Below are 24,752 nucleotides of genomic sequence, written 5' to 3'. Positions count from 1 at the left end.
TTGTGGCGGACCCCTCAGATCATAATAGGGAGGCGTGGCTGGCGGCCCAGGCGGCCTTGGGCCAAGTCACTGCCTCGACGGCAGAGAGGAAGAGATTTTTTAATAAGCTGGCCTTTTATGAGGAGGGGGAGCATACGGGTCGCCTCTTAGCTAAGATTGCTCATGCCCATCGAGTTTCCCCTTCCATTGGGGCGTTGCGCACTGACACTGGACGGGTAACTAATTCTCCCCCTCAGATAATGTCTACTTTAGTAGATTACTACTCATCCCTCTACGGGTCTAAGCAGGCCTACACGGCGGACGCCCTACACCAGTACCTTGATGCGGTGCGGCTTCCCCAGATGTCCTCCTCATCTAGGATGTTACTGGATGCTCCTTTAACATTGGGGGAGTTGCAGTTGGCGACCGGTGCGTTCCCTAACTCTAAGGCCCCGGGTGACGATGGGATACCTATAGAAGTTTATAAACAATATGCAGATTCCATACTACCCAGGTTATTGAAGGTGTTTAATGAGGCCATGAAGGGAGGGGAACTTCCCCGCTCTATGTCCAGGGCTACGATTGTGCTATTAAAACCTCACAAAGACCCCCTTGACCCGGGCTCATACCGCCCTATATCCCTTTTGCAAGCTGATGTCAAGATCTTGGCGAAGGTCCTGGCGATGCGTCTTAATAAGGTGATTGCCACGATTATCCATTCGGATCAATCTGGATTCATGCCCCAAAAATCAACGGCCATCAATCTGCGCCGGCTTTTTCTCAACATCCAGTCCCGGGCTGATAATGGGGGAGACCGAGCACTACTATCACTAGACGCCCACAAGGCGTTTGATAGCGTCGAATGGGCCTATCTCTGGGCGGTTATGCGCAAATTCGGATTTGGGGACGGATTTATCTCATGGGTTCAATTGCTTTATTGCTCACCAGTGGCTCACATCAGGGAGGGAGGCCAGTTGTCACCAGGGTTTGAATTGCACAGAGGAACGAGGCAGGGCTGCCCCCTGTCTCCTCTTCTGTTTGCGCTGGCCATTGAGCCTTTGGCTGCCATGGTCCGCTCTAATACAGCCATACAGGGGTTTAAGTACGGTGAACTACATGAGAAAATAATGATGTATGCGGATGACACAATGTTGTTCCTGGGTGATACCTCTATTTCCCTTCGGGAGGCGATGAGAGTGATAAGGGAGTTTGGGGTGTATTCTGGTCTGGTGATTAATTGGACCAAGTCGTCACTGATGTTGCTGGATGAGGCACCGGACCCGTCAGTGCTGACTTTATGGGATATTCCGCTTGCAAGTTCCTTCAGGTATTTGGGTATACTGGTGACCCCCAAACCCCTAGATTATATTGGACTTAATTTGACCCCCTTGATTAACCGCTGCCGGGATAGTGTTAAAATTTGGAGTAAACTCAAGTTGTCCCTTGCGGGACGGACAAACCTTATAAAAATGATTCTGATGCCGCAACTGCTTTACGTCCTTCACAACACCCCGATGGTCATCCCCCTATGTAAATTTCGTATCATAAACTCGATTTTTCGGTCCCTTCTATGGCAGTTAAAACCGGCCAGGATAAAGCTGGAGCAGTTGCAGCGCCCAAAAGATGCTGGAGGACTGGCGTTGCCCAATCCCTGGCTTTACTACATAGCCGCACAACTACAACACATTTCAAGGGCAGTTAGTCCCCAGACGGAAGTGCTTCTGAATCTACTGGATTCCACTCCGGCGCTCCTTCGATTCACCACAGGGTCGGGGGTGGCGGATGGCCTTGAGGCCCTGCGCTTTAGTAAGTCTAATAAATTATTCCCCACTTATGTACTTATGCAAAAAATCTGGAATAAGGTCAGAACCATGCAGGGGGTGCAGGGATTTACTAAGTATAGTCCCATATGGGATAATAATCACTATCCGGAACTGGAGAAATTGCCCTATGGCTCCAAGTGGCTACAGTTTGGGATATCTCATATGTCCCACATTTTCCGAGAGGGAAAGTTGAGGCCCTTCTCGGAGCTTAAGGAGGCCTTCCAGCTCCCTACCACAATGTATTTTTATTACCTGCAGCTTCGGCATGCGATTGGGGCCCAGGGGGAAGGGGGCCAGTGGTCCTTGGATTCCACCCCTGTCTTCAATTACTTGTTTGATATTGACACTTACAAGGGCTTTATCTCCTACAGCTACACGATGCTTCTTAACCTTTTCCATAGGGACTTTCCTATTAGAGTGGTGGAGCAGTGGGAGCGAGATGTTGGCGCCTTCGAGGAGGAGCAGTGGGAGGAGGCATTACAGGCTGTTCCCCTGTGTTCTCTTAATGTGGCTCAGCGGGTCTCGCAACTGTATATCCTTTTGCGGGTGCATTATACCCCAGCTAGATTGGCTCGCATGGGGGTGAGGGCAGATGCCGATTGTACCAGATGCAGTAGGGACCATGGAGATTTGATCCATCTCCTTTGGAGGTGCCCGAAGCTCCATCGCTATTGGTCACAGGTCCTGGATACCCTTACTAGAGTCTTTCAGACAACTATACCTGCTGATCCTAAACATTGTTTGTTGGGTATACTTGATGCGCTGCCGCTGGAGGATGTATATAAACAAGCTGTGGCGAGGGCTCTTTTCCAGGCCCGAAAGCTGATCTTGAGGCACTGGAAATCCACGGAGCCCCCTGCTCTGCAGGAATGGATCGCCCAAATGGGTGATACACTCCGCTTTGAGAAGTTGATTTACCAGCGCAGAGGGGCGAGAGGTAAATTTGATAGCATGTGGGCCCCATGGTTGAATGTCCCCGGTCTAACCCCAGTAGACTTGGTTTATGACCGATTGTTTTAGGCATTAAGACGGGTACTCTTGCCCTGTCTCTTACGGTGGGAGTGGGGGGTGTAGTCCTAGCAACTAAGAGTAGTCCTCCAATGTTTTTTCTTTGTTTTTATTTTTTATTTCTCCCGGTCTGTTATATATATATGCTGTGTTGCTTTTATGTATGCTGAACCTTGCAGTCTTTTTGGTCTGTATATACCTGTTTTGCTCTGAATCATGTATGTGTGTTTACTTTTTGTGCTCAATAAACACGTTTTGTTTGATTAAAAAAAAACAATGGCATGTAATTACAATTCTTGATCTAATAGTTCACACAGCAGGGCGTTCCAGTGCCCACCAATACTAACTGTGTGGGCTAACAGTGTTGTGGCAACACCTAGGGCCCAAATTTCTGCAGAGTATATATGGCAGGCCCCTATTTTCAAACATCCAACTTACAAACGACTCCTACTTGCAAACGGAAGGAGACAACAGGAAGTGAGAGGAAATCTACCCCTAGGAAGGGAAATTCTCTTCTGTAAGAGGTGTTTCCTGTCCACTGATGCTTTATCACCAATCCTTGTTTCACTAAAAAACCCAAATTTAAAAAAAAAAAAAAACATTTTTCATTAGGACATAAAGTGAGGTGCAATCTTCTGAACAGATGCGCACAGACAGCAAAAACAGATGTTACAGGGGGTGATAACCCTTCTCTATGTTTTACAAAAAGCTTAAAAATAGATTTTTTGGCTGGAGCTACACTTTAACCACTTCCAGCGCGGTCAATAACAGATTGACGTCCGGGAAGTGGTTCTGAAATCCTGACTGGACGTCTATTGACGTCCTGCAGGATTTCATGCCCGCACCCGTTGGGGCCTTGCAGCGATCGGTGATGCGGGGTGTCAGTCTGACACCCTGCATCTCCAATCTCAGTAAAGAGCCTCCGGCGGAGGCTCTTTACCACGTGATCAGCCGTGTCCAATCACGGCTGATCACGATGTAAACAGGAAGAGCCGTTGATGGCTCTTCCTCACTCGCGTCTGACAGACGCGACTAGAGAAGAGCTGATCGGTGGCTCTGACAGGGGGGGTTCGCGCTGATTGTTTATCAGTGCAGCCCCCCCTTGGATCGCCACACTGGACCACCAGGGAAGCCCACACTGGACCACCAGGGAAGGGCAAAAAAAAAAGAAAGAAAAAGGGGGGCAGTAAAAAAAAAAAAAAAAAATTATGCCAATCAGTTCCCACAAATGGGCACTGACTGGCAACATTGATCCATCAGTGCCACCCCACAGTGACCATCAGTGCCACCCCACAGTGACCATCAGTGCCACCCCACAGTGGCCATCAATGCCCAGTGCCCACCTATCAGTGCCCATCTGTGCCACCCATAAGTACCCATCAGTGCCACCCATAAGTGCCGCCTATGAGTGCCCATCAGTGCCGCCTATGAGTGCCCATCAGTGACGCATACCAGCGCCGCCAATCAGTGCCCATAAGTGCCATCTCATTGGTGCGCATCAGTGCCACCATATCAGTGCCCGTAATTGAAAGAGAAAACTTACTTATTTACAAAAAAATTAACAGAAAAAAAAAACATAATTTTTTTCAAAATTTTCTGTCTTTTTTTAGTTGTTGCGCAAAAAAAAAAAAATCGCAGAGGTGATCAAATACCCTAAGAAAGCTTTATTTGTGGGGAAAAAAGGACGCCAATTTAGTTTGGGTACAGTGTAGCATGACCGTGCAATTGCCATTCAAAGTGCGACAGCGCTGAAAGCTGAAAATTGGCTGGACGGGAAGGTGTGCAAGTGCCTGGTATGGAAGTGGTTAAAAAAGTACCAGTTCAAAATTACAAACTGATTTTACTTAACAACAAACCTACAGTCCCTGTCTTGTTTGCACAGCCTGTATACTGCTGTTTAAAGTATATAGGGCCAAAGGGGCTGGTAATGACCTGAGGGGAGGGGGGAAACCCATGCTATTTTTCTCAATAATTTTCATCCATATTGCAGGGACCAGACAGCAGTTTTAAATGACTTCTTTCTTATAGTAATGTCATTTTGTGCAGGGACAGTTCTAAACACAGGAAACATGTGCCACTTCACAGGCATACTATAGACACCCAGCAGGTACGATATTTAAAGGAATTTTTTCATTTTTTTTTTCACTTTAAGCATAATTAAAATCACTGCTCCCGAAAAAAAAAATTAAATTTTTAAAACTTTTTTGCATTGATACATGTTCCCTGGGGCAAGACCCGGGTCCCCAAACCCGTTTTAGGACAATAACTTACATGTTAGCCTTTAAAATGAGCACTTTTGAATTCGAACGTTTGAGTCCCATAGACTTCAATGGGGTTCTAAAGTTTGCGCAAACTTTCGAACCGAACGGGGGGTGTTCAACTCGTCCCTACCGATTACCCGCTAAAAATAAAAAAAGTCTGCTCTTGTCCTGATGCTGTTTACATCTGTTGTGACGTCCACCGCTGTCTGACATCTCTTATGGCGTGGCCATCCAATGACGTCTGCTGTTTTTTGGGGGGATTTTTGTTTAGCCGGCAACTTTTTTATTTTTTTTACATTCAGTTGTCAGCATGACAGCTGATGACTTATCCATTGCCAAGGAAGTGGTGGTTGGCTTCTCAACCAGCTATATACAAACCACCCCCCCCCCCAAAATAATCACCTTAACCCGATCTAGGTCCAGCGCTGTGCATATCTGCAGCAGCTCTTCTCCCCTCTCCCAACTTTGACAGGATTGGCTGAGAGCAGCAGGAGCCATTTGGTTGATACGGTCAATCAAAACATGTCAACAGAAAGTGGGGGGGGGGGGCAAGGCCAAGCTTTGTGTCTGAAAATACGGAAACAAGAGCGAGCACACATAAGTGCCCCCATGGGAAGTAGCTCCCTCTGAGGGCACTCAGCAGGGGGGTTTCTGGGGAGCCAGAAGCACCAGTGGGGAGCTGAGAAGTGCACAAGCACATTGTAAATAATGGGCTACGTTTTAGCACAGGTGTGTGGGGCTCTGCCTAAAGAACTGCGTAGGAATAGACTACAAGTATCCTCAGCCACTGCAGCCGATTGATGGCTTGCAGTTGTCAATGAAGTGCGAGGGCGCTGTTGAGCGCTCTTGTAGGTCGTTGATTTATCCTGCTCTGCAGAAACTTCCTGCACGGGAGGTATGGGCAGACAGTTTACTGAGAGTCTGAAGGATCTGGAACTCAGCTGAAAGTTTGCCCTTTCCCTCCTTTCCCCACTCGGCCCAATTAGAGAGCGCAGCACAGTAGGGAACCGGCTGTGAAGCCGAACGGCTTCACTGCTGGCTTCCCTTAGTGGAGATGCTGGCGACAGCACCCGATAGCAAAATTTGCTCGGGTAAAGACACCGCTGGATTCCTGGACAGGCAAGTGTCCCAATATAAAGTCAGCAGGTACAGTAATTGTAGCTGCCGACTTATTTTTTCTACAGGAGCCTGATGCTCGTTAACCACTTAACAACCGTGCTATAGCCAAATGACGGCTACAGCGCGGCTCAATGAATATGGGAGGGCGTACCAAGACATCCTCCCAGAATCGCGCTCCCACAGATCACAATAAATGGCCTCTGTTAGTGGCCGTTTACCACGTGATCGCTCCGTCAAATGACAAATCGATCACTTGCTAACAAACTGGCAACATGTCTGGTTCCTCTCTCCGCTCTCTGTACTGATCAGTACAGAGTGAGCAGAGAGGGGAGAGATCGGGTGCAGCAGCACTGTGGGCTGGATCTGTAGTGTCCACAGCGCTGCTCTGTGCCCATTGCAGCACTCATCCATCCATTCTCAGCCCCATCCAAAATCACAGCTATCTATCCATGCTCAGCCATCCAATCCAAACTCACCAATACCCAGCCATCCCCATTCATGCTCATCCATGCCACTATAGTGCCCATCAGTGTCTCACAAAGTGTAATAGGTAGTCAAATTAGATTTGAAATGCATGCCCCTAGAACACCTGATGGTGCTCCCTGCATCTTGAGCCTCTGTATGTGGCCAGGCTGTGGAAAAGTCTACCACATGTGGTATCACCATACTCAGGAGTAGGAGAATTTATTTTGGGGTGTAATTTACATGCTATGTGTTAGAAACATTGTATAAATGGACATCTTTGTGTACAAAAAATAAATAAAAAATAAATACATTTTCATTTTCTTTCCACGTTTTCCAAAAACTTGTAGAAAAAAAATGATGTTTAAAAGACTTGTTATGTCTCATAGATTATACGTTGGGGCGTTTTCTTTTTGAGGCGTTTCCATTGTTCTGGTGCTCCAGGGCATTCAAAAGTGCAAGAGGTAGTCAAGAAATTATATATGTAAAATAATGCTCCTAGAAAGCCTGATGGTGCTCCCTGAATGTTGGTCCTCTGTATGTGGCCAGGCTGTGAAAAAGTCTCACACATGTGGTATCCCCATACTCAGGAGTAGTTGAAGGTCTTTTGGGGTGTAATTTGTGGTATGCATATGCTGTGTGTGAGAAATAACCTGCTAATATGACAATTTTGTGGAAAAAAAAAAGAATTGTGGGAAAAAAAAATACAACTTCAAAAAACTCACTATGCCTCTTACTAAATATATTGGCATGTCTATTTTCCAAAAAGGTGTAATTTGGGGGTATTTGTACTTTCCTGGCTTGTTAACACAAGAAATGAGATGGGCCATCAGTAGAGTTGAGCGGACACCTGGAAGTTCGGGTTCGAGACCGAACTCGACCCGAACTCGAACCCCATTGAAGTCAATGGGGACCCGGACTTTTGACTACAAAAATGTCTCTAAAAAACTAAGGGAAAGGGCTGGAGGGCTGCAAAATGTCGGGAAGAGCATGGAAAGTACTCTGGAAATAAATGTGGATAGGGAAATAACTTAAAATAACATAAAAATAATAAAAATAAAATCATTTTGACCTAGGAGGACGAGGTCCATATGTAGTAGGAGGTTGAGGTGGATGTGGCGGTGTAGGTGGAAGCGGCGGTGGAGAAGGAGGAGGTAGCCAACACAGCAGGTTTTGGTTTTTAATTGATATATTTTTTTAATTAGGGTAAACACCAAAAGAGTGAGAAAGATCTAGGGTTGCTACCTCATCCCTTTAAACCTGAACACAGGGTAATTACACAGGTTCTGGGGCTAATTTAATGTCGATAAGGCACCAAGTGAGTTTAATCAGCAGCACCTTAATCAGCCAGAGAACCTGTGTAATTAATATGTTTTTGCTTTTAAAGGGATGAGATGGCAACCCTAGAAAGATCAGAAAAAAAAAAAAAAACAATGGCTGAGTAGGCCCAGTGTCTATTCTGCCCAAGGTACGGACAAGTCCTCTGGGATCCATGCCTGGTTCATTTTAATGAACGTGAGCTTGTCCACATTGGCTCTGGACAGGCGGCTGCGCTTGTCTGTGATAACGCCCCCTGCCGTGCTAAATACATGTTCAGACAATACACTGGCCGCAGGGCAGGCCAGCACCTCCAAGGTGTAAAGGGCAAGCTCAGGCCATGTGCCCAATTTGGAGACCCAGAAGTTTAAGGGGGCATAGCCGTCATTCAGTACGTGTAGGCGTGTGCACACATACTGCTCCACCATGTTGCTGAAATGCTGCCTCCTGCTAAAACATTCCATATCAGCTGGTGGTGCCGTTTGTTGTGGCGTGCTGACAAAGCTTTTCGACATTTCGGCCATGCTAACCCTGCCTTCTGAGGTGCTGGCGGTGCCCCTTCTGCGTTGCGACCTCTTCCTCCTCCTCTGCCTTCTGCTTCCACTGTGCCCCCGCTGCCAGGTGGGAATTGCACCAGCAGCACGTCTACTTTTCCAGGCGAGCCATCCCTTCCCTGCACAACCAAGTGGGGGACAAAATCAGGTGTGCACTGCGCAACGCCATCTGTGCCAAGGTCCACCTAACTACGGATACGTGGACCAGTAAGCACGGTCAGGGACGTTATATCTCCCTAACAGCGCACTGGGTAAATGCAGTTGCGGCTGGGCCTGAGGCGGATAGCAGTTTGGCACATGTCCTTCCACCACCGAGGATTGCTGAGAGTGGCGTCATCGGCACTGGCCATGTTGGTGGAGTACTCGAAACAGCGCAACAAGGCACACAGGTCTCGCACGGAGGCCCAGTTATTGGTGGTGAAGTGGTTCTGTTCCGCAGAGCGACTCACACGTGCGTGCTGCAGCTGAAATTCCACTATCGCCTGCTGCTGCTTGCACAGTCTGGCCAGCATGTGCAAGGTGGAGTTCCACCTTAAGGGCACATCACATATGAGGCGGTGAGCGGGAAGGCCAAAGTTACGCTGCAGTGCTACCAGGCGAGCAGCAGCAGGGTGAGAACGCCGAAAGTGCGCACAGACGGCAGCAGCTGTGACATATCGGGGTAAGTTTTCAGGAAACTCTGCACCACCAAATTCAGCACATGCGCCAGGCAAGGGATGTGCGTCAAACCGGCTAGGCCCAGAGCTGCTACGAGATTTCACCCGTTATCGCACACCACCAGGCCCGGCTTGAGGCTCACTGACGCCAACCACTCATCGGTCTGTTACATGTCCCTCCACAACTCCTGCGCGGTGTGTGGTTTTTCCCCCAAACAGGAAAGTTTCAAAACTGCCTGCTGGCGTTTACCCATGGCTGTGCTGAAGTTGGTGGTGACTGGATAAGGAGGCGGTAGAGGATGAGGAAGCGGAGTAGGAGGAGTCAGGAACAGGAGGCAAACTGAAGCGCCTTGCAATCCTCGGTGGTGGAAGGACATGCGCCAAACTGCTATCCGCCTCAGGCCCAGCCGCCACTGCATTTACCCAGTGCGCTATTAGGGAGATATAACGTCCCTGACCGCGCTTACTGGTCCACGTATCCGTAGTTAGGTGGACCTTGGCACAGATGGCGTTGCGCAGTGCATACCTGATTTTGTCCCCCACTTGGTTGTGCAGGGAAGGGATGGCTCGCCTGGAAAAGTAGTGGCGGCTGGGCATGACGTACTGTGGGACAGCCAATGCCATCAGGCTTTTAAAAACTCTGCATCTCCACCAGACGGAATGACAGCATTTTTTTAAAGGCCAGTAATTTTGAAATGCTGGCATTCAGGGCCAGGGATCGCGGGTGGGTAGGGGGGTACTTCCTCTTCCACTCCAGTGTTTGGGAGATAGAGAGCTGAATGCTTCCATGGGACATTGTGGAGATGTTTGGGGACCCAGGTGGTAGTGTTGCTTGCCGGTCCTCTAATTGAGGGGTAGCAGGTGGCACTGTGACTACAGAGGTGGATGAAGAGGCCGAGAGGCCCGAGACTGATGCAGAAGAGGAAGCAGGAGGAGCCAGAGACCTTTCTTGGTTTTTGAGGTGTCTACTCCACTGCAGCTCGTGCTTTGCACTTAGATGCCTGGTCATGCAGGTTGTGCTCAGGTTGAGAACGTTTATGCCTCGCTTCAGGCTCTGATTGCACAACATGCAAACCACACGTGTCTTGTCATCAGCACATTGTGTGAAGAACTGCCACGCTAGGGAACTCCTTGTACCTGGCTTTGGTGTGCTCGGTCCCTTGCTGCGTTGGGCAGTAGCAGGCGTACTGTCTAGGGGACAGACGCTCTGCTTTGGCACCCTGCTCCCTCTTCTGCTGTGCTGGTGGCTCTGTGCGACCACCGCCTCTTCCTCCGAACTACATGGGTCACCTGCATGAGGTTGATTCCATGTCGGGTCGAGGACCTCATCGTCCTCCACATCATCTTCCACCCAGTCTTCACCACTGCCCTCCTTGTCGGTCTGCACAATTGCAAAAGCACCAGCAGTTGGCAACTGTGTTTCATCATCATCCAAGACGTGCTGTGATGGTCCCCCCATGTACTCATCTTGAAATATAAGTGGTTGGGCATCGGTGCACTCAAATCTCTTCCACTTCTGGGGCTGGGCTAGGTGGATGGCCCTGGGAACACATGCTAACAGACTCATCAAAAAGAAGGAGAGAGAGGGGGCGTGTCCGGACGTGAAGCAGGGAGGACGTGTGGATGCTGAGCTCCACACAGGCAGAGAGAATCCACTGCCATCCTTGCCTCAATCCAAGCACAACTCGGCAGCTATTACGGCACCTACCTCACATAGCTGACTGCGGCCGGCCCAGCGTGTTTGGAAGCGCATCCGCCGAGAATCCCGGGTTACAGCAGAGGAGTGACCCACTCCACGCTGCCGCCATCTTGCGGCCTGTGCCTCCTCCGGAGCTCGCGGCGCTTGTACCCTGGTCACAGGGAGAGGAGTACTAACTACACCGCCAGCCGGGACACCCCAGGAGGTATCAACCTGCCCGCTCTGCTGGGGGAAAACCCCCGAATCTCCGGCCGTGGATCGCGGAGCTCCGCGGCGCCAGCTTGGGGCCTACTGTCTGGATCCCTGCATCCATCAGGACACTGAGTAGCAGGCCTAGGCCTTACCCTGACCGACTGACTTCCTGGGCCGTCACCTACTAGCAGCCTGGTCTGGGGATACGATTGCAGCATAAGAGGGGGATACCCGGCCTAACGATCACTCGGCCGGCCTCCCCTCTCAGGAAAGACCGCGGCTTCGGCCTACTCCTGGAGGTCGGCGGCCATCTTGCTGCTCCAACTACTCCTGGCCTTCTCAGACAACCTAACACCCCTCATCCCTGATCAGTGCCTGGTCGGTGCCACCTATCTACTCAATCATTACTTGCTGCCTGACCTTGCTGCAGAAACAATTGAATCTAGACCTACTGTTATGTAGTCCGCCACTTTAAAGAGCACAGGGGAAGCGCCACTGCCACGCAACTAATAGCTATGTGACCCCGCTGCCCCGCTCCAGACGCAGGAACCGCCGACAACTATAGCGACATCGCCGCTTAAAAAGTGACCCTCTAATTTTGAGTGTGCCTGGGGCTATTGGAGAATGACCCGCAAACGCAAAGACACCAAACCCAAAAAAGTTAGATGACTTCTACCCGCCGAAAAACAGAGGACTGCTCCAAACTGTTGCCGGCTCAAAGATGATTTCACCTACTTCCTCAGATGGCTCCCGGTCCAGCTCATCGAGCCCCTCAACTGGCCCTGCTCAAGGTTCACCTGGGATGTCCACCCCGACAACCCGCAGCCCAGCCAAATCCAAACCTCGCCTGGAAACAGACGTAGAGCGGGCAGGTGCGAGCCGCGAATCCCTGGAAGACACAAGAGAGCTGGTGGATCCCTTCACTGCATTCCCTACCACGGGTAAGGCTGTCTCCGACACAACTCTTAAAGACATGCTTGTGTCTCTCCGAAGTTCAATGCACACAGACTTAATGCAATGCATGCAGAACTTTAAGTCAGATATTGGTGAACTGGGAGGACGGGTAACCCACATTGAGGAGAAAATGGGGGAATTCGCAACGTCTCACAACACTCTTATAGATGCCCATGCTGACCACTCCGATGAGATAGCCTGGCTGAGAGCAAAAGTCTCAGATTTAGAGGACAGGTCGAGGAGAAACAATGTAAAAATTAGGGGAGTTCCTAAAACTGTGCTCCCCGCACAACTCCAGCAGTACGCTAGAGACCTTTTGCAACAAATCCTCCCGTCCGTTTCGGAATCTGAGCTTCAGATTGACCGTATCCACAGGCTACCCAAGCCGTCCTATCTCCCGGATAATATCCCTCGAGACGTACTGATGAGGGTGCACTTTTACCAGGTGAAAGAACAACTCATGCTCACCTTTCGAAGAACCCAACAACTTCCGGAGAAATTCTCACATATTCAACTTTTCGCTGATCTGTCGCAATTCACCATGCAGAAGCGCAAATCGTTGGTCCCAGTGACGAAGGCCCTTCGTAACCACAACATCCCATACCGCTGGGGCTATCCGGTGAAAATCACGGTCACTCACGAAGGTAAAGACACAGTCATCACCGACCTAGAGGCTGGGCTTAAGCTACTTCGCTCCCTAGACATCCTCCCGGACCAGCCCTCCGGGGGTTGGGCCCCTCCTGAGAGGATTGACCAACGGTACGAGTGGCAAACGGTGAAGAACAAGAAAGGGCCCAAGAAGCGATCGTCGTGATTATTCTCACAATTTAACAAGTTCTGCTATGTTTACAGTTCCTTGTGTTCTGGGGCAATTGCTCTGAAGTTTGAATCCCCCCATGAGATTGGGCAAAGGATTTGTCCTCTGGTCCTTGTTTGAACAAGCTTTTTTACTACGTGTTTTCTTCCCCCCCCCGTTAGCATTTTTTCTCTATCAATCCCTAATGACTTTGCTTTTGCTACCTACCCCCTTGATCCCCTGTGCATGCTGCTCTGACCGTCGTTCGGGGTCTCATACCCCCTTTACTAAGATGAGGAGTCACCCTGTCCTGTGCACCCGACACCGTGAGGATGGATGACTGTCCTCCAAGTTGTTTTTGCAAGGTACTGTTATCTTTTTTACCTTCTGATTGTGCTATGGCGCTTAAAATAGTGTCCTTTAATGTCAACGGGTTAAACCACCCTGCAAAACGGGCCTTGGTCTGGAGAGAGGCTAAGACTCTCCAGGCGGACATCCTTTGTATCCAGGAGACGCATTTCTTGGCGGATAACCAGCCCAGGTTCCAGAACAAGCACTTCCCCCACATCTTCATGGCCTCTGCCCCTGTTAAACGCAAAGGAGTCTTGATTGCTATTAGAGACGCGGTTGCATTTAAGCCAACGCAAGCTCATACGGACCCAGAAGGGAGGTTCATTATTCTGGTGGGGGAATTCAATAACAAGCCCTTCACCATTGCCAACTTATATGCACCGAACTCCCACCAACTTCGTTTTTTTAAGGAAGTTGTACTGCAAAATAGCCTCCCTTCGACGGGGCTCCTTGGTAGTGTGTGGTGATCACAACCTAACGGTGGAGCACTCCTTGGACTCTTCGTCGATGCCAAAGCGCCCTGTTTCCCAACTTCAACACTTACTACATTCCGAGGACGTTTACGATGTATGGAGGTGCCAACATGCGGTGGAACAAGATTATACCTTCCACTCCGCCAGACATAATTCATATTCAAGGATTGATTTTATTTTTGTTGACAAGGGGTTGCTGCAGGCGGTGTCATCCTCCACCATCCATAATATCTCATGGTCTGACCATGCTCCTGTATCAGTTGTGGTGGTGGAGGGTCACACCCCCAGTCCCGCCTACATATGGAGGGCAAACTCACGAGTGTTTCATATGCCTGTACATGCTGCTACTATTAATGATTCCTTATCAAACTTTTTTGCTGAGAATGTGGGCTCGGTCTCTGACCATGCCATGTTATGGTGTGCCCATAAGGCATTTATTAGAGGTATTATTCTACAAATTTGTGCAAGGGAGAAGAGGCAGAGGACACAAAAACTTGATCGGCTACTTGACGACATCAAAGCATTAGAAGCCCTGAACAAAAAACTAAATCGACTGCACTCCTAGCTCAAAAACTTTCTAAATGTCGTTTTGATCTCAGGCTCCTACTAGTTGAGCAGCATGATAAGTACATCCAACATTTGAAGCTCTCCCACTATTCTGCGGGAAATAGAGCAGGTACATATTTGGCCCAAAGACTCAAATCTTCTAGAATTAAGTCCAAGATCCCATATCTCCTTCATCCTGTAGATAAGCACAAAATTATCAATCCTAAAGAGATAGCAGACTCTTTCGCCCATTATTACTCTGACTTATACAATTTGAGATCAGATGCTGACACACCTCAGCCTTCTGAGGAAAGTATCCAGGCGTTCCTGTCCCAAATTAAGCTCCCGTCTCCAACACAATCCCAGTTAAACCTGCTCAACGCACTTATGTCGGAGTCGGAGATTAGACGAGTAATTAGGCAACTGCCAATGGGTAAGTCCCCAGGTCCTGATGGCCTACCCAATGACTACTACAAGTCCTTTCAGGACAGACTTATCCCAGCCCTGGGGGATGTGTTCAAAGCTGCAGTGTCCTCTGCCTCATTTCCCTCCGAGATGCTCAAGGCCTATGTGGTTACTATCCCCAAGCCGGGTAAGACCCCCGATAATCCAGCAAATTTCCGGCCAATATCGCTGTTGAATTCTGACGTTAAGTTATATGCGAAGATATTGGCCCACAGGCTCCTGCCTATTCTGCCTTCTCTTGTTGGTGCGGATCAGTCTGGCTTTACTCCTGGGAGGCAGGCCTCAGATGCTACGAGACGGGTGATTGGGGTGGTGCAGAAAGCTAGGACCTCGCGGACGCCTTCTCTGCTCCTGTCATTGGATTCGGAGAAGGCGTTCGACAGGGTACATTGGGGTTACATGAGGAATACTCTTCAGAAGTTTGGGTTTGCCGGGCCTATCCTCTCGGCCGTGTTGGCTCTCTACTCCTCCCCTTGTGCCCAAGTCTTTACCTCCAATTTGCTGTCTAGGACGTTCACCATATCAAATGGCACCAGACAGGGGTGTCCCTTGTCCCCCTCTATTTTCAATTAATAGAGCCTCTGGCGGAGAGGATTAGGTCTCACCCGGGTATTGAGGGATTTAACATCAACGGTGAGGTCCACTCTGTTAACCTGTTTGCGGACGACATAATTCTTTTTTTGACTTCCCCAGCGACTTCTTTACTTCTTTATGCCCACCTCACCCTGACGGAATTTAGCCAGGTGTCATATTATAAAGCCAACTTCTCGAAATCTATTATCTTAGACCTGGGGATCCCACCCACATTGAAATCCCAGCTGCAGGCGACTTTCCCATATTCATGGAGTAAATCCACCATCACCTATTTAGGACTGAAACTTACGAGTGACCCAAATTGTTTAGCTGACGTTAACTATCTCCCACTGATTGACAAGCTGCGCAGAGATGTGGCTAGATATACCAATGTGGAGCTTTCATGGTCCGGCCGGCTGGCTGCCTTTAAAATGCTGCTCCTCCCACAGATCCTTTATGTCTTTAGGACCCTCCCGGTTCCCGTCCCGCCTGTTCACGTTAAAACCCTGCAGTCATTGCTCACTAAATTTATTTGGAAAACCAGTAGGCCTAGGTGTTCCAGAGTGTTGCTACTTAAACATAGGCGGGCTGGGATTAGTGGATATCCAGGACTACCTGCGTGCCTCCATTCTAACACAACTGAAGTGCTGGCTAGACCCGGGGACTAACCCGATATGGAGGGTAATCGAGCAGGAACTGTGCCCTGCACCCAACCTCCGTAACTTTCTCCTTCTAGACGTCTGGAAGCCCTACATGCCCAGCCCATCTCTAACAACAAATTGTGCTGGCCCTCCTGTACATCAGCCCCATAATGTAACCAGCTCTGGGTTCCAATGTGCTGCCGCCGCTGCCGTGGAGTCAGAGACCAGCGCTGTGAATAGCCGGGACAGGGGAGAAACTCTGGTTATTCCAGCACTGGTCCACACTGGGAGGATTCCCAGTGTGTAGATGGGGGAATTGGATCATTTCCTTTTTTTTTTCATTCAACCTAATAGTTGACTGAAAAAAAGTGATTAATATATGGGCTGCCTAAGAGCTAAGACCAGCCATAGACAGTTTAAATCTCAGCTGGTTCAGCAGGAACTGGCTGAGATTTGAACCATTAATGAGCAGATTCTCTTATGATTATCACTAGTGGTTGCTATATAGCCACTAGTGATAATCACTGTTTGTCGGGAGAATACAATTGCTGGGCAGGAGGGATATTCCCCTGTCAGCACTGTCTGTGTTGATGGGGGAATCATGCAAGTTTCTTTCCTGCAATCTGTGGATGTAGGAAAGAAATTTGCACTGTATATTACCTGCCTAACAAAGTGAAAGTGTAACAGAAGTTAGACCCAGAGACTTTTGAAGGATGGGGGGGTACTCCTGTGCCAGCGTCACTAATGACTCTTGGGTCTAGGGTCATCCTGTGCCCCTTTTCCCCCACAGTGCTCATGGAGTCCTTTCTGCAACTCGCTCTTCTCCGTGCCAATGAGGATGCAGGGGAAGGAGCAGATCGGGCGGCTGTGGTTGTGTGATCGCTCGCATTATGCAGTGTCAGCGAGCAGAGGGAGGAATGCCCTGCAGAGCTGACTGGGGACGCTCTCCCTCTCAGGAGAGACTGTTACTCCAGCGGGGGGGCACATGGTGGGGCACAGCAAAATGTTGGGGGGGTCAGGGCCCCCTTTGGTCCCCCCCCTAGAGTCGCCATTGGCAGATCACGGGTGCAATGGCTGGGACGTGTTTCCCCATAAGAGGCATCAACAGGGAACAGACACTCCGTTCCCAGTCGATACCGCCTACAGGGAAACACGTTGGGTGGAGCTGTATTCTTTGATGTCACTACGCACCAGCCTGCAGGACAAGCTCTGTGGCTGTGTTTGTTTTACCTGCCTTCTTATATCCACTTTGTTGTAAGTGCAATATGTTATTTTAAATAAATGTCATTTTTTTGCATACTACACTATGAAGTTTCTCCCTTCTTGAAATCTCCCTGTGCTGGATGTTCGGTGGAACCAGAATTGTAGGATACTTTCCGACATCCAGACTAAATCCATACATCACTAAGAGGGAGCGTCCTTACCTGAATTCTGAAGTGGAATAACAGCAGATTTCCATTGTTAAAGAGCGTGTGAGATCCCAATTACCTGGGATCCATTTCTTCTGGTATAAGGCGCACAAATCCTTTTCTTGTGGGATAGAGCTCCATTTCGAGCACAGATTTTGTTGGAATCACATAAGAGCACCCATGGACCATTTATTTTTTCTACACTTTTAGATGTGGACTTTCGTTTATAAGCATTTTATATCTATTCATTGGCAGTGCAGGTATTTTTTGTAAAAACTATGGCGTTTGCCAACATCCCTATAGTTCAGAACCAATTGCAAATAGGTACTCGCCAGTACAATGGGACTTGTAGGGTGTAACAGTCAGGGGTTAACACCGCTTACGATCTTCCATTCCACCAACCCACGACAGCTCATCCAACAATCCAGCAGACAGGACCCATTCCATTCCCCAGAATAAACAAGACAAGATCTGTTCTCTGAGTCAAACAAATTATTGCTTTAATGGTAAGCCCTCAGGTTTTTATACAGTTACAAAGCATGCTTCAGTAATCACAGGGACAATGAAACTCTCCACCCAAAACATCACACAATAGGTGCTTAACGAGTTCCCCCCTCAATCCACATTCCAGACAGACATTCTGGCACCGCATCTAGGAGGAGTTAATTACTATAGCTGACAAATCACATTCCACATCTATTATCAATAGTATCTTTACACAAAACAGTGTCATTAGCACACACAATGAAAGGTCTTAGGAGCAGACGTAATTCGCACAATGGACAATGAAATGCAATCACAGCAAGACACTTAAACATCCCATAATAGGCAGCCAGACTGGCTACCAAGCTCCAATTCACATCACCACATTAGCAGACTTGATTAGCATCTCAACAGTCTATGTTACACATTGAATAAGACATTCTTATTGACCTGTTGGGGGTCAGAATAAACCACCTGTAATATGTCAAGATCTCCTGCAATACATGAATCATCATTAATGTCCCATCTCATGTAATCCGAGATATCAGTTCTCAGTCATCCTATGCCCAAAAGGGACTCCCGTTACATAGGGTAACTCAAAAATGCTAATTATACGTATAGTAAAATACAGTTTTATCAAGATAAAAAGATCGATGCCTACATCACCATAGAAAAAAACATTCCAAAACATTAAAATATGGCTGTTAGTTGAGCTAGAGTTTTGTAGTGATAATATATTTTTTCGCTATAATATATTTTTTCGCTATGTCTGACGTGTTTCAGTGACAGATTTGAACCCTTTCTTCAGGGGCATTTCCATAGAGAAAATCATTGATTAACAATCTACAACAGAACACACATTAAGAACAATGAAACAGGGATACAGGGTACTAATTAGGGCTGTCCCGATACAACTTTTTTTTAGGTAATTTGACAGGCACTGATAGATGGCACTGACTGAAAGCTGGCACCGATTGATGGGCACTGATAGGCGGCACTTATGGGCAGGCACAGAAATGCAGCAATGAAATGAGATGAGAGGAAAGGATTTATTTTACAATGCCACGTTGCCTGCGACGTCCATCTTGGTACACCAAACAATATGGGCTGGGTGTAACAAGATGTCCGCTGCTGGCTTACTGCGGCCAAGTGCAGGGTGTACCAAGATGGGTGTTGAGCTGTTCAACCGCGGACGTCGACACGAAACTTCAGTGAACAAAAAATAAAACCGCAGAGGTGATCAAATACCACCAAAAGAAAGCTCTATTTGTGGGGAAAAAAAGGACGCCAATTTTGTTTGGGAGCCACATTGCACGACTGCGCAATTGTCAGTTAAAGCGACGCAGTGCCAAATCGCAAAAAGGGGCCTGGTCCTTTAGCTGCAAAATGGTCCGGAGCTTAAGTGGTTAAAGAAAAGGCACATATAGTTTTTGTGGATGGGTCTTCGCCCCACAACTTCAAGAGTCCTTGCTGAATCTTTAGCAGCTTCCAATACACACAGCTCATCATGACAGGTGCAATCCCATACTCCTCACCACCTCTAGCACCACTTCCTGTCTTATGAGCTGTTCTCTGAAGGCTTTTAACCCCCTGTATGTTGACTCCCAGTGGTCAGGGGTGGAGGCTTTTTCCCACCCGAATATCACTTTAGAGCCTCCGAAATTCCGGGCCCCAAATTACTATCAAGACAGAGGACTGCGAGCCAGTCTTCCCTGGATTAATTTTTTTGCCGGGAATTCCTCACCCATTCTAGGTGACCCCCTGAACACCATCAAAACTCCCTTAAAAAGGGACCACAACCCAAATACTGGTGCATTCCAAAATATATATAGATAAATATATTCACAAATATATTGAATATGGTCAAAATTGTAGTATTTCAAATATAATGAAATGTAGCACCAACCCGGAAGAGCTGCTGGTTGTTTTGGGTGGCACATTTACCTCGTGGCTCCCCCAAATTCCTAGGGGTGGATGATGCGTATTGCATTTGGTAGAAGTAAAGGAATGTCCGCAACAGGTGCTCTTTGCTGTGCTTTTTATTACCCAGCTGGGAAAAAACAATAAACTTGTGGTGAGGAAAGTAAAGTTGAAGAAGAAAGATGAACAGCAGGTTCAGGCATAATGGTAGGGAAACAGTCCTGCTCCCAAGTGTAACATTTTCTCTGCGCCACTCCTATACGAGTGGGTCTAGCGTATCCGGACAGGCCTCTCTCACTGACCTGGCAGCCTGGAGCATCACTCGAACAATTGTAGGATAAAGTCTCTGCCACAGACCCTCCTTGGTGAACCTCAGAGAGACACCCCTGCCACAGGCCCTCTCTGATTTCTTTATAGCACCTGTCTAGGACCCAACCTTGGTGTCCTGTACAATTTATTATATATATATATATACACACACACACACACATATACACACACACATATACACATACACAGTAGCTTACAAAAGTGAGTACACCCCTCACATTTTTGTAAAAATTTTATTACATCTTTTCATGCGACAACACTGAAGAAATGGCACTTTTCTACAATGTAAAGTAGTGAGTTTACAGCTGGTATAACAGTGTAAATTTGCTGTCCCCTCAAAACAACACACAGCCGTTAATGTCTGTCTAAACTGCTGGAAACAAGCGAGTACACCCCTAAGTAACAATTTTCAAATTGGGCCCAATTAGCCATTTTCCCTTTGCAATGTCATGTGACTTGTTGAAAGGTCTCAGGTGAGAATGGGGAGCAGGTGTGTTAAATTTGGTGTTATCACTCTCTTTCATACTGGTCACTGGAAGTTCAACATAGCACCTCATGGCAGAGAACAAAATTGTTGCTCTACATAAGCTACAAGAAGAATGCCAAGACCCTGAAACTAAACTGCAGCATGGTGGCCAAGACCATACAGTAGTTTAAACAGGACAGGTTCCACTCAGAATAGGCCTTGCCATGGTCGACCAAAGAAGTTGAGTGCACATGCTCAGCATCCTATCCAGAGGTTGTCTTTGGGAAATAGATGTATAAGTGCTGCCAGCATTGCTGCAGAGGTTGAAGAGGTGGGGGGTCAGCCTGTCAGTGCTCAGACCATACGCCACACACTTCAAATAGGTCTGCATGGTTGTCATCCCAGAAGGATGTCTCTTCTAAAGATGATGCACAAGAAAGCCTGCAAGCAGTTTCCTGACGCCAAGTAGACTAAGGACATGGATTACTGGAACCATGTTCTGTGGTCTGATGAGACAAAGATAAACTTATTTGGTTCAGATGGTGTCAAGCGTGTTTGGCGGCAAACAGGTGAGGAGTACAAAGACAAGTGTGTCTTGCCTGCAGTCAGCATGGTGGTGGGATTATCATGGTCTGGGGTTGCATGAGTGCTGCCGGCACTGGGGAGCTACAGTTTATTACAGGAACCATGATTGCCAACATGTACTGTGACATACTAAAGCAGAGCAAGAACCCCCTCCCTTCGGAGACTGGGCAGTATTCCAACATAACGACCCCAAACATACCTCCAAGATGACCACTGCCTTGCTAAAGAAGCTAAGGGTAAAGGTGATGGACAGGCCAAGCATGTCTCCAGACCAAAACCATATTGAACATATGTGGGGCATCCTCAAACAAAAGGTGGAACATCCACCAGCTCCGTGATGTTGTTATCGAGGAGTGGAAGAGGACTCCAGTGGCAACCTGGGACGCTCTGCTGAACTTCATGCCCAAGAGGGTTAAGGCAGTGCTGGAAAATGGTGGCCACGCAAATTAACACTTTGGGCCCAATTTGGACATTTTCACTTAGGGGTGTACCAACTTTTGTTGCCAGCGGTTTAGACATTAATGGCTGTGTGTTGAGTTATTTTGAGAGGATAAGAAAATTTACACTGTTATACAAGCTGTATACTCATTACTTTACATTGTAGCAAAGTGTCATTTCTTCAGTGTTGTCACATGAAATTATATAAAAAAAATTACAAAAAATTGAGGGGTGTACTCTGCTGTCCTTTCCAAAGATACTGTAATTTTTTTATGCAATACATTTTTTATTAAAAAAAAGAATGAGAACAGACAAAGCGTAAAACATTGCAAGGTGTTATATATACACACATCTGTTTAGATTTAGAATAACACAAAAAATACGGTCACAGATGTCTAGACCCAACTTGACAATTCCAATTCTGCAGGTAATTAACTAGTCAGTATGTATGGCAAAAATTACACATAACAAATATGAAAATGTGTCTACAGAGGGAGAAGGGAACAGTTATGCCGCATACACACGATCATTTTTCGGGTTGTAAAAAATTACGGTTTTTTTTATGTCATTAAAAATTATCATGTGTGGGCTTTAGAGCATTTTTCGGGTTCTGAAAAACGGGCAATTTTTTTTTCGAACATGCTCTATTTTTTCACAACGTTTTTAACGTTGTCGTTTTTCGGGTTGTAAAAAATGGTCGTGTGTGGGCTTTAAGGACGTGAAAAATCTGTGCATGCTCAGAAGCAAGTTATAAGACGGGAGCGCTTGTTCTGGTAAAACAACCGTTCGTAATGGAGTAAGCACATTAATCACGCTGTAACAGACAGAAAAGCGCGAATCGTCTTTTACTAACACAAAATCAGCTAAAGCAGCCCCAAGGGTGGCGCCATCCAAATGGAACTTCCCCTTTATAGTGCCGTTGTACGAATTGATACGTCACCGCGCTTTGCTAGAGCATTTTTTTTTCACGATCGTGTGTAGGCAAGGCCATTTTAATGATCGGGTTGAAAAAAACTTTTTTTCTAGAGCCTGAAAAACGTCGTTTTTTACAACCCAAAAAATGATTGTGTGTACGTGGCATTAGACAAGAAAGATTAGAGGAAGAGAGAAAGGATGTTGGGGGGGGGGGGGGGTGGAGATGAGAGAAGAGAAGAGTATTTTCATGGAGCACTCCTTTAATATAGATATAAAATTTTTTTTTAAAGAAAATATGCATAAAGCCAAACTACTACACATTAAGCCCCAGGGCTGAATAAAGTCACTGATTTTCACAGCAAGTACCTTTATCACTGAAGTCATCCACCAATATGATTTCTCTCAGAAGAACTGCAGAAGAGGTTTCTAAAACGCTGTGTATTGTACGAAGCAGTGTTGATAAAGCTTCATTATAAAATGCTATGATAACCGAAGTTGTTGGAAGTTTCCTATAATTAAAGGCTTTGGACTTGCACCTGAAAATTGTTAGATAGAAGAGTTGTAAACAGATTAAATGGATACAAACATCCTAAATATTACAAAGATAATAATTTGACTATCAGTTATAAAGCTAATTCCAGCAATTACAAGCAACAGTAATGAGACAGTTAATGTTGAGATTAAAATAAAAAATAAACTACTCAGCAGGCAAGCTGTGGTCCATGTGTGCATCTAAAGCTTGTTTTTAAAATTTTGACTGGAGTATACCATTAAAGAAAGATTACAAACACCACACTCCTCTGGGAATCACCTTCAAGAGGAGCTCCAGGCTCCTTCAGAAAAAATTGTTAGCTAGCAAGGAGGCAGACAAGCGGAGCTCACTCTTTTGGGTGGAGCCCCGTTTTAATGTAAACTGCTCAGCCCCACATATATACCCTAACAGAGTGCATGCAATAAAACCATTCCATTTCAGTGGATTCCTGTATAGGATAACATGTAGAGGCATACTTAGAGACCCAATAGAACAATAAATAGAATAACAAAATGGAATGCAGGGTGCACCACTTTGGAGAAATGTGTGTGATAAAAGCCATGGGATGGGGAGCCATTGCAAAATAAGGCAAACAGTAGTCTAGGGACAGAAATATATCCTGCATACAGAATAGAGGCATTTACCATATAGTGCCCATACATACAGATTAACAGACAGAGAATTACACCCAGCATACAAATCAAGAGAAATGGTACTGTGCAACATCCAGCATAAAGAACAAGATACATGGTACTGTCCATACATATTGATACTTAGGCTACATGTACACTGGTTTAAAAAGAGGGGGGATAGGGGTGGGACTTTAAATGAGGCATATAGAGATACTACCATAGGCCTCCATCCCTGTAAATAGATCAAAAATGGGGGAGGTTGGGACTTTATATGAGATGCGATTTTAGCAATATGCAATTAAATATAAACATGGAAAAAATCAATAAATGTTACCATGTGGCCAGGCTCAAAGTTGTCAACCAAAAAGCACTAAACCAAATAAATCTGTCTAACTGATGTAAGTAAAAACAGAGGTTTAGTTGCAAGCATTTGCAAATACCTGGGAAGCTGCAGCGCCAGCGACACGGCACTCTGTATAGCTGCAGTCCTAACTATGAATTTAAGGTCTCCTGAAAGGGAGCCCAGGTGTGCTAATCAATAGGCAGAGGACAGGTGATACCCTAAAGCCCGCCCCTACCTATAGTTGGTGTGGCAAAAGAGAGCACTGGAAAACAAAAGAAAAATAGGAGTGGAGCAAAAACCTTGCCCAACAAACCAATATACCACCAAACTAGAAGCAGACCAACTCAAACTGGGTCTGCCAGTAAAAAAATTACAATGCATAAGAAAACTGATCGGTGGTAAATCTGTGCAGGCACTCCATTCCACTCCTAAATCGAATCTCCATCCCTGAATAATGTTCAAAAAGAGGGGGGATAGGGGTGGGACTTTAAATGAGGCATATAGAGATACTACCATAGGCCTCCATCCCTGTAAATAGGTATTTGCAAATGCTTGCAACTAAACCTCTGTTTTTACTTACATCAGTTAGACAGATTTATTTGGTTTAGTGCTTTTTGGTTGACAACTTTGAGCCTGGCCACATGGTAACATTTATTTTTTCCATGTTTATATTTAATTGCATATTGCTAAAATCGCATCTCATATAAAGTCCCCACCTCCCCCATTTTTGATTTGTTTGACATGTACACTGGTTTATTGTAAACACTGAAAACCAGCATTAAAAACTCACATAAGCTACATTTTTTTTCCAAAACAGCTTCAAAATGGCC

General features: G+C 46.8%; 1 protein-coding gene across 2 annotated transcripts in view; it reads right to left on the bottom strand.

Moving 5' to 3' along the window:
- LOC120940524 (polypeptide N-acetylgalactosaminyltransferase 4-like) overlaps positions 1 to 24,752 on the bottom strand; it is a 401,853-nt gene that overhangs the window by 285,118 nt on the left and 91,983 nt on the right. For both annotated transcript variants that reach the window (XM_040353444.1, XM_040353443.1), the window contains exon 3: positions 22,782 to 22,951. In XM_040353444.1, the coding sequence (XP_040209378.1) occupies positions 22,782 to 22,951 (170 nt within the window). The remainder of the gene's footprint in view (positions 1 to 22,781; positions 22,952 to 24,752) is intronic.

This window comes from Rana temporaria, chromosome 5 (assembly GCF_905171775.1).
Source record: "Rana temporaria chromosome 5, aRanTem1.1, whole genome shotgun sequence".
NCBI classification, from domain to species: Eukaryota; Metazoa; Chordata; class Amphibia; order Anura; family Ranidae; genus Rana; species Rana temporaria.
This window is presented reverse-complemented; position numbering and strand designations above follow the sequence as displayed.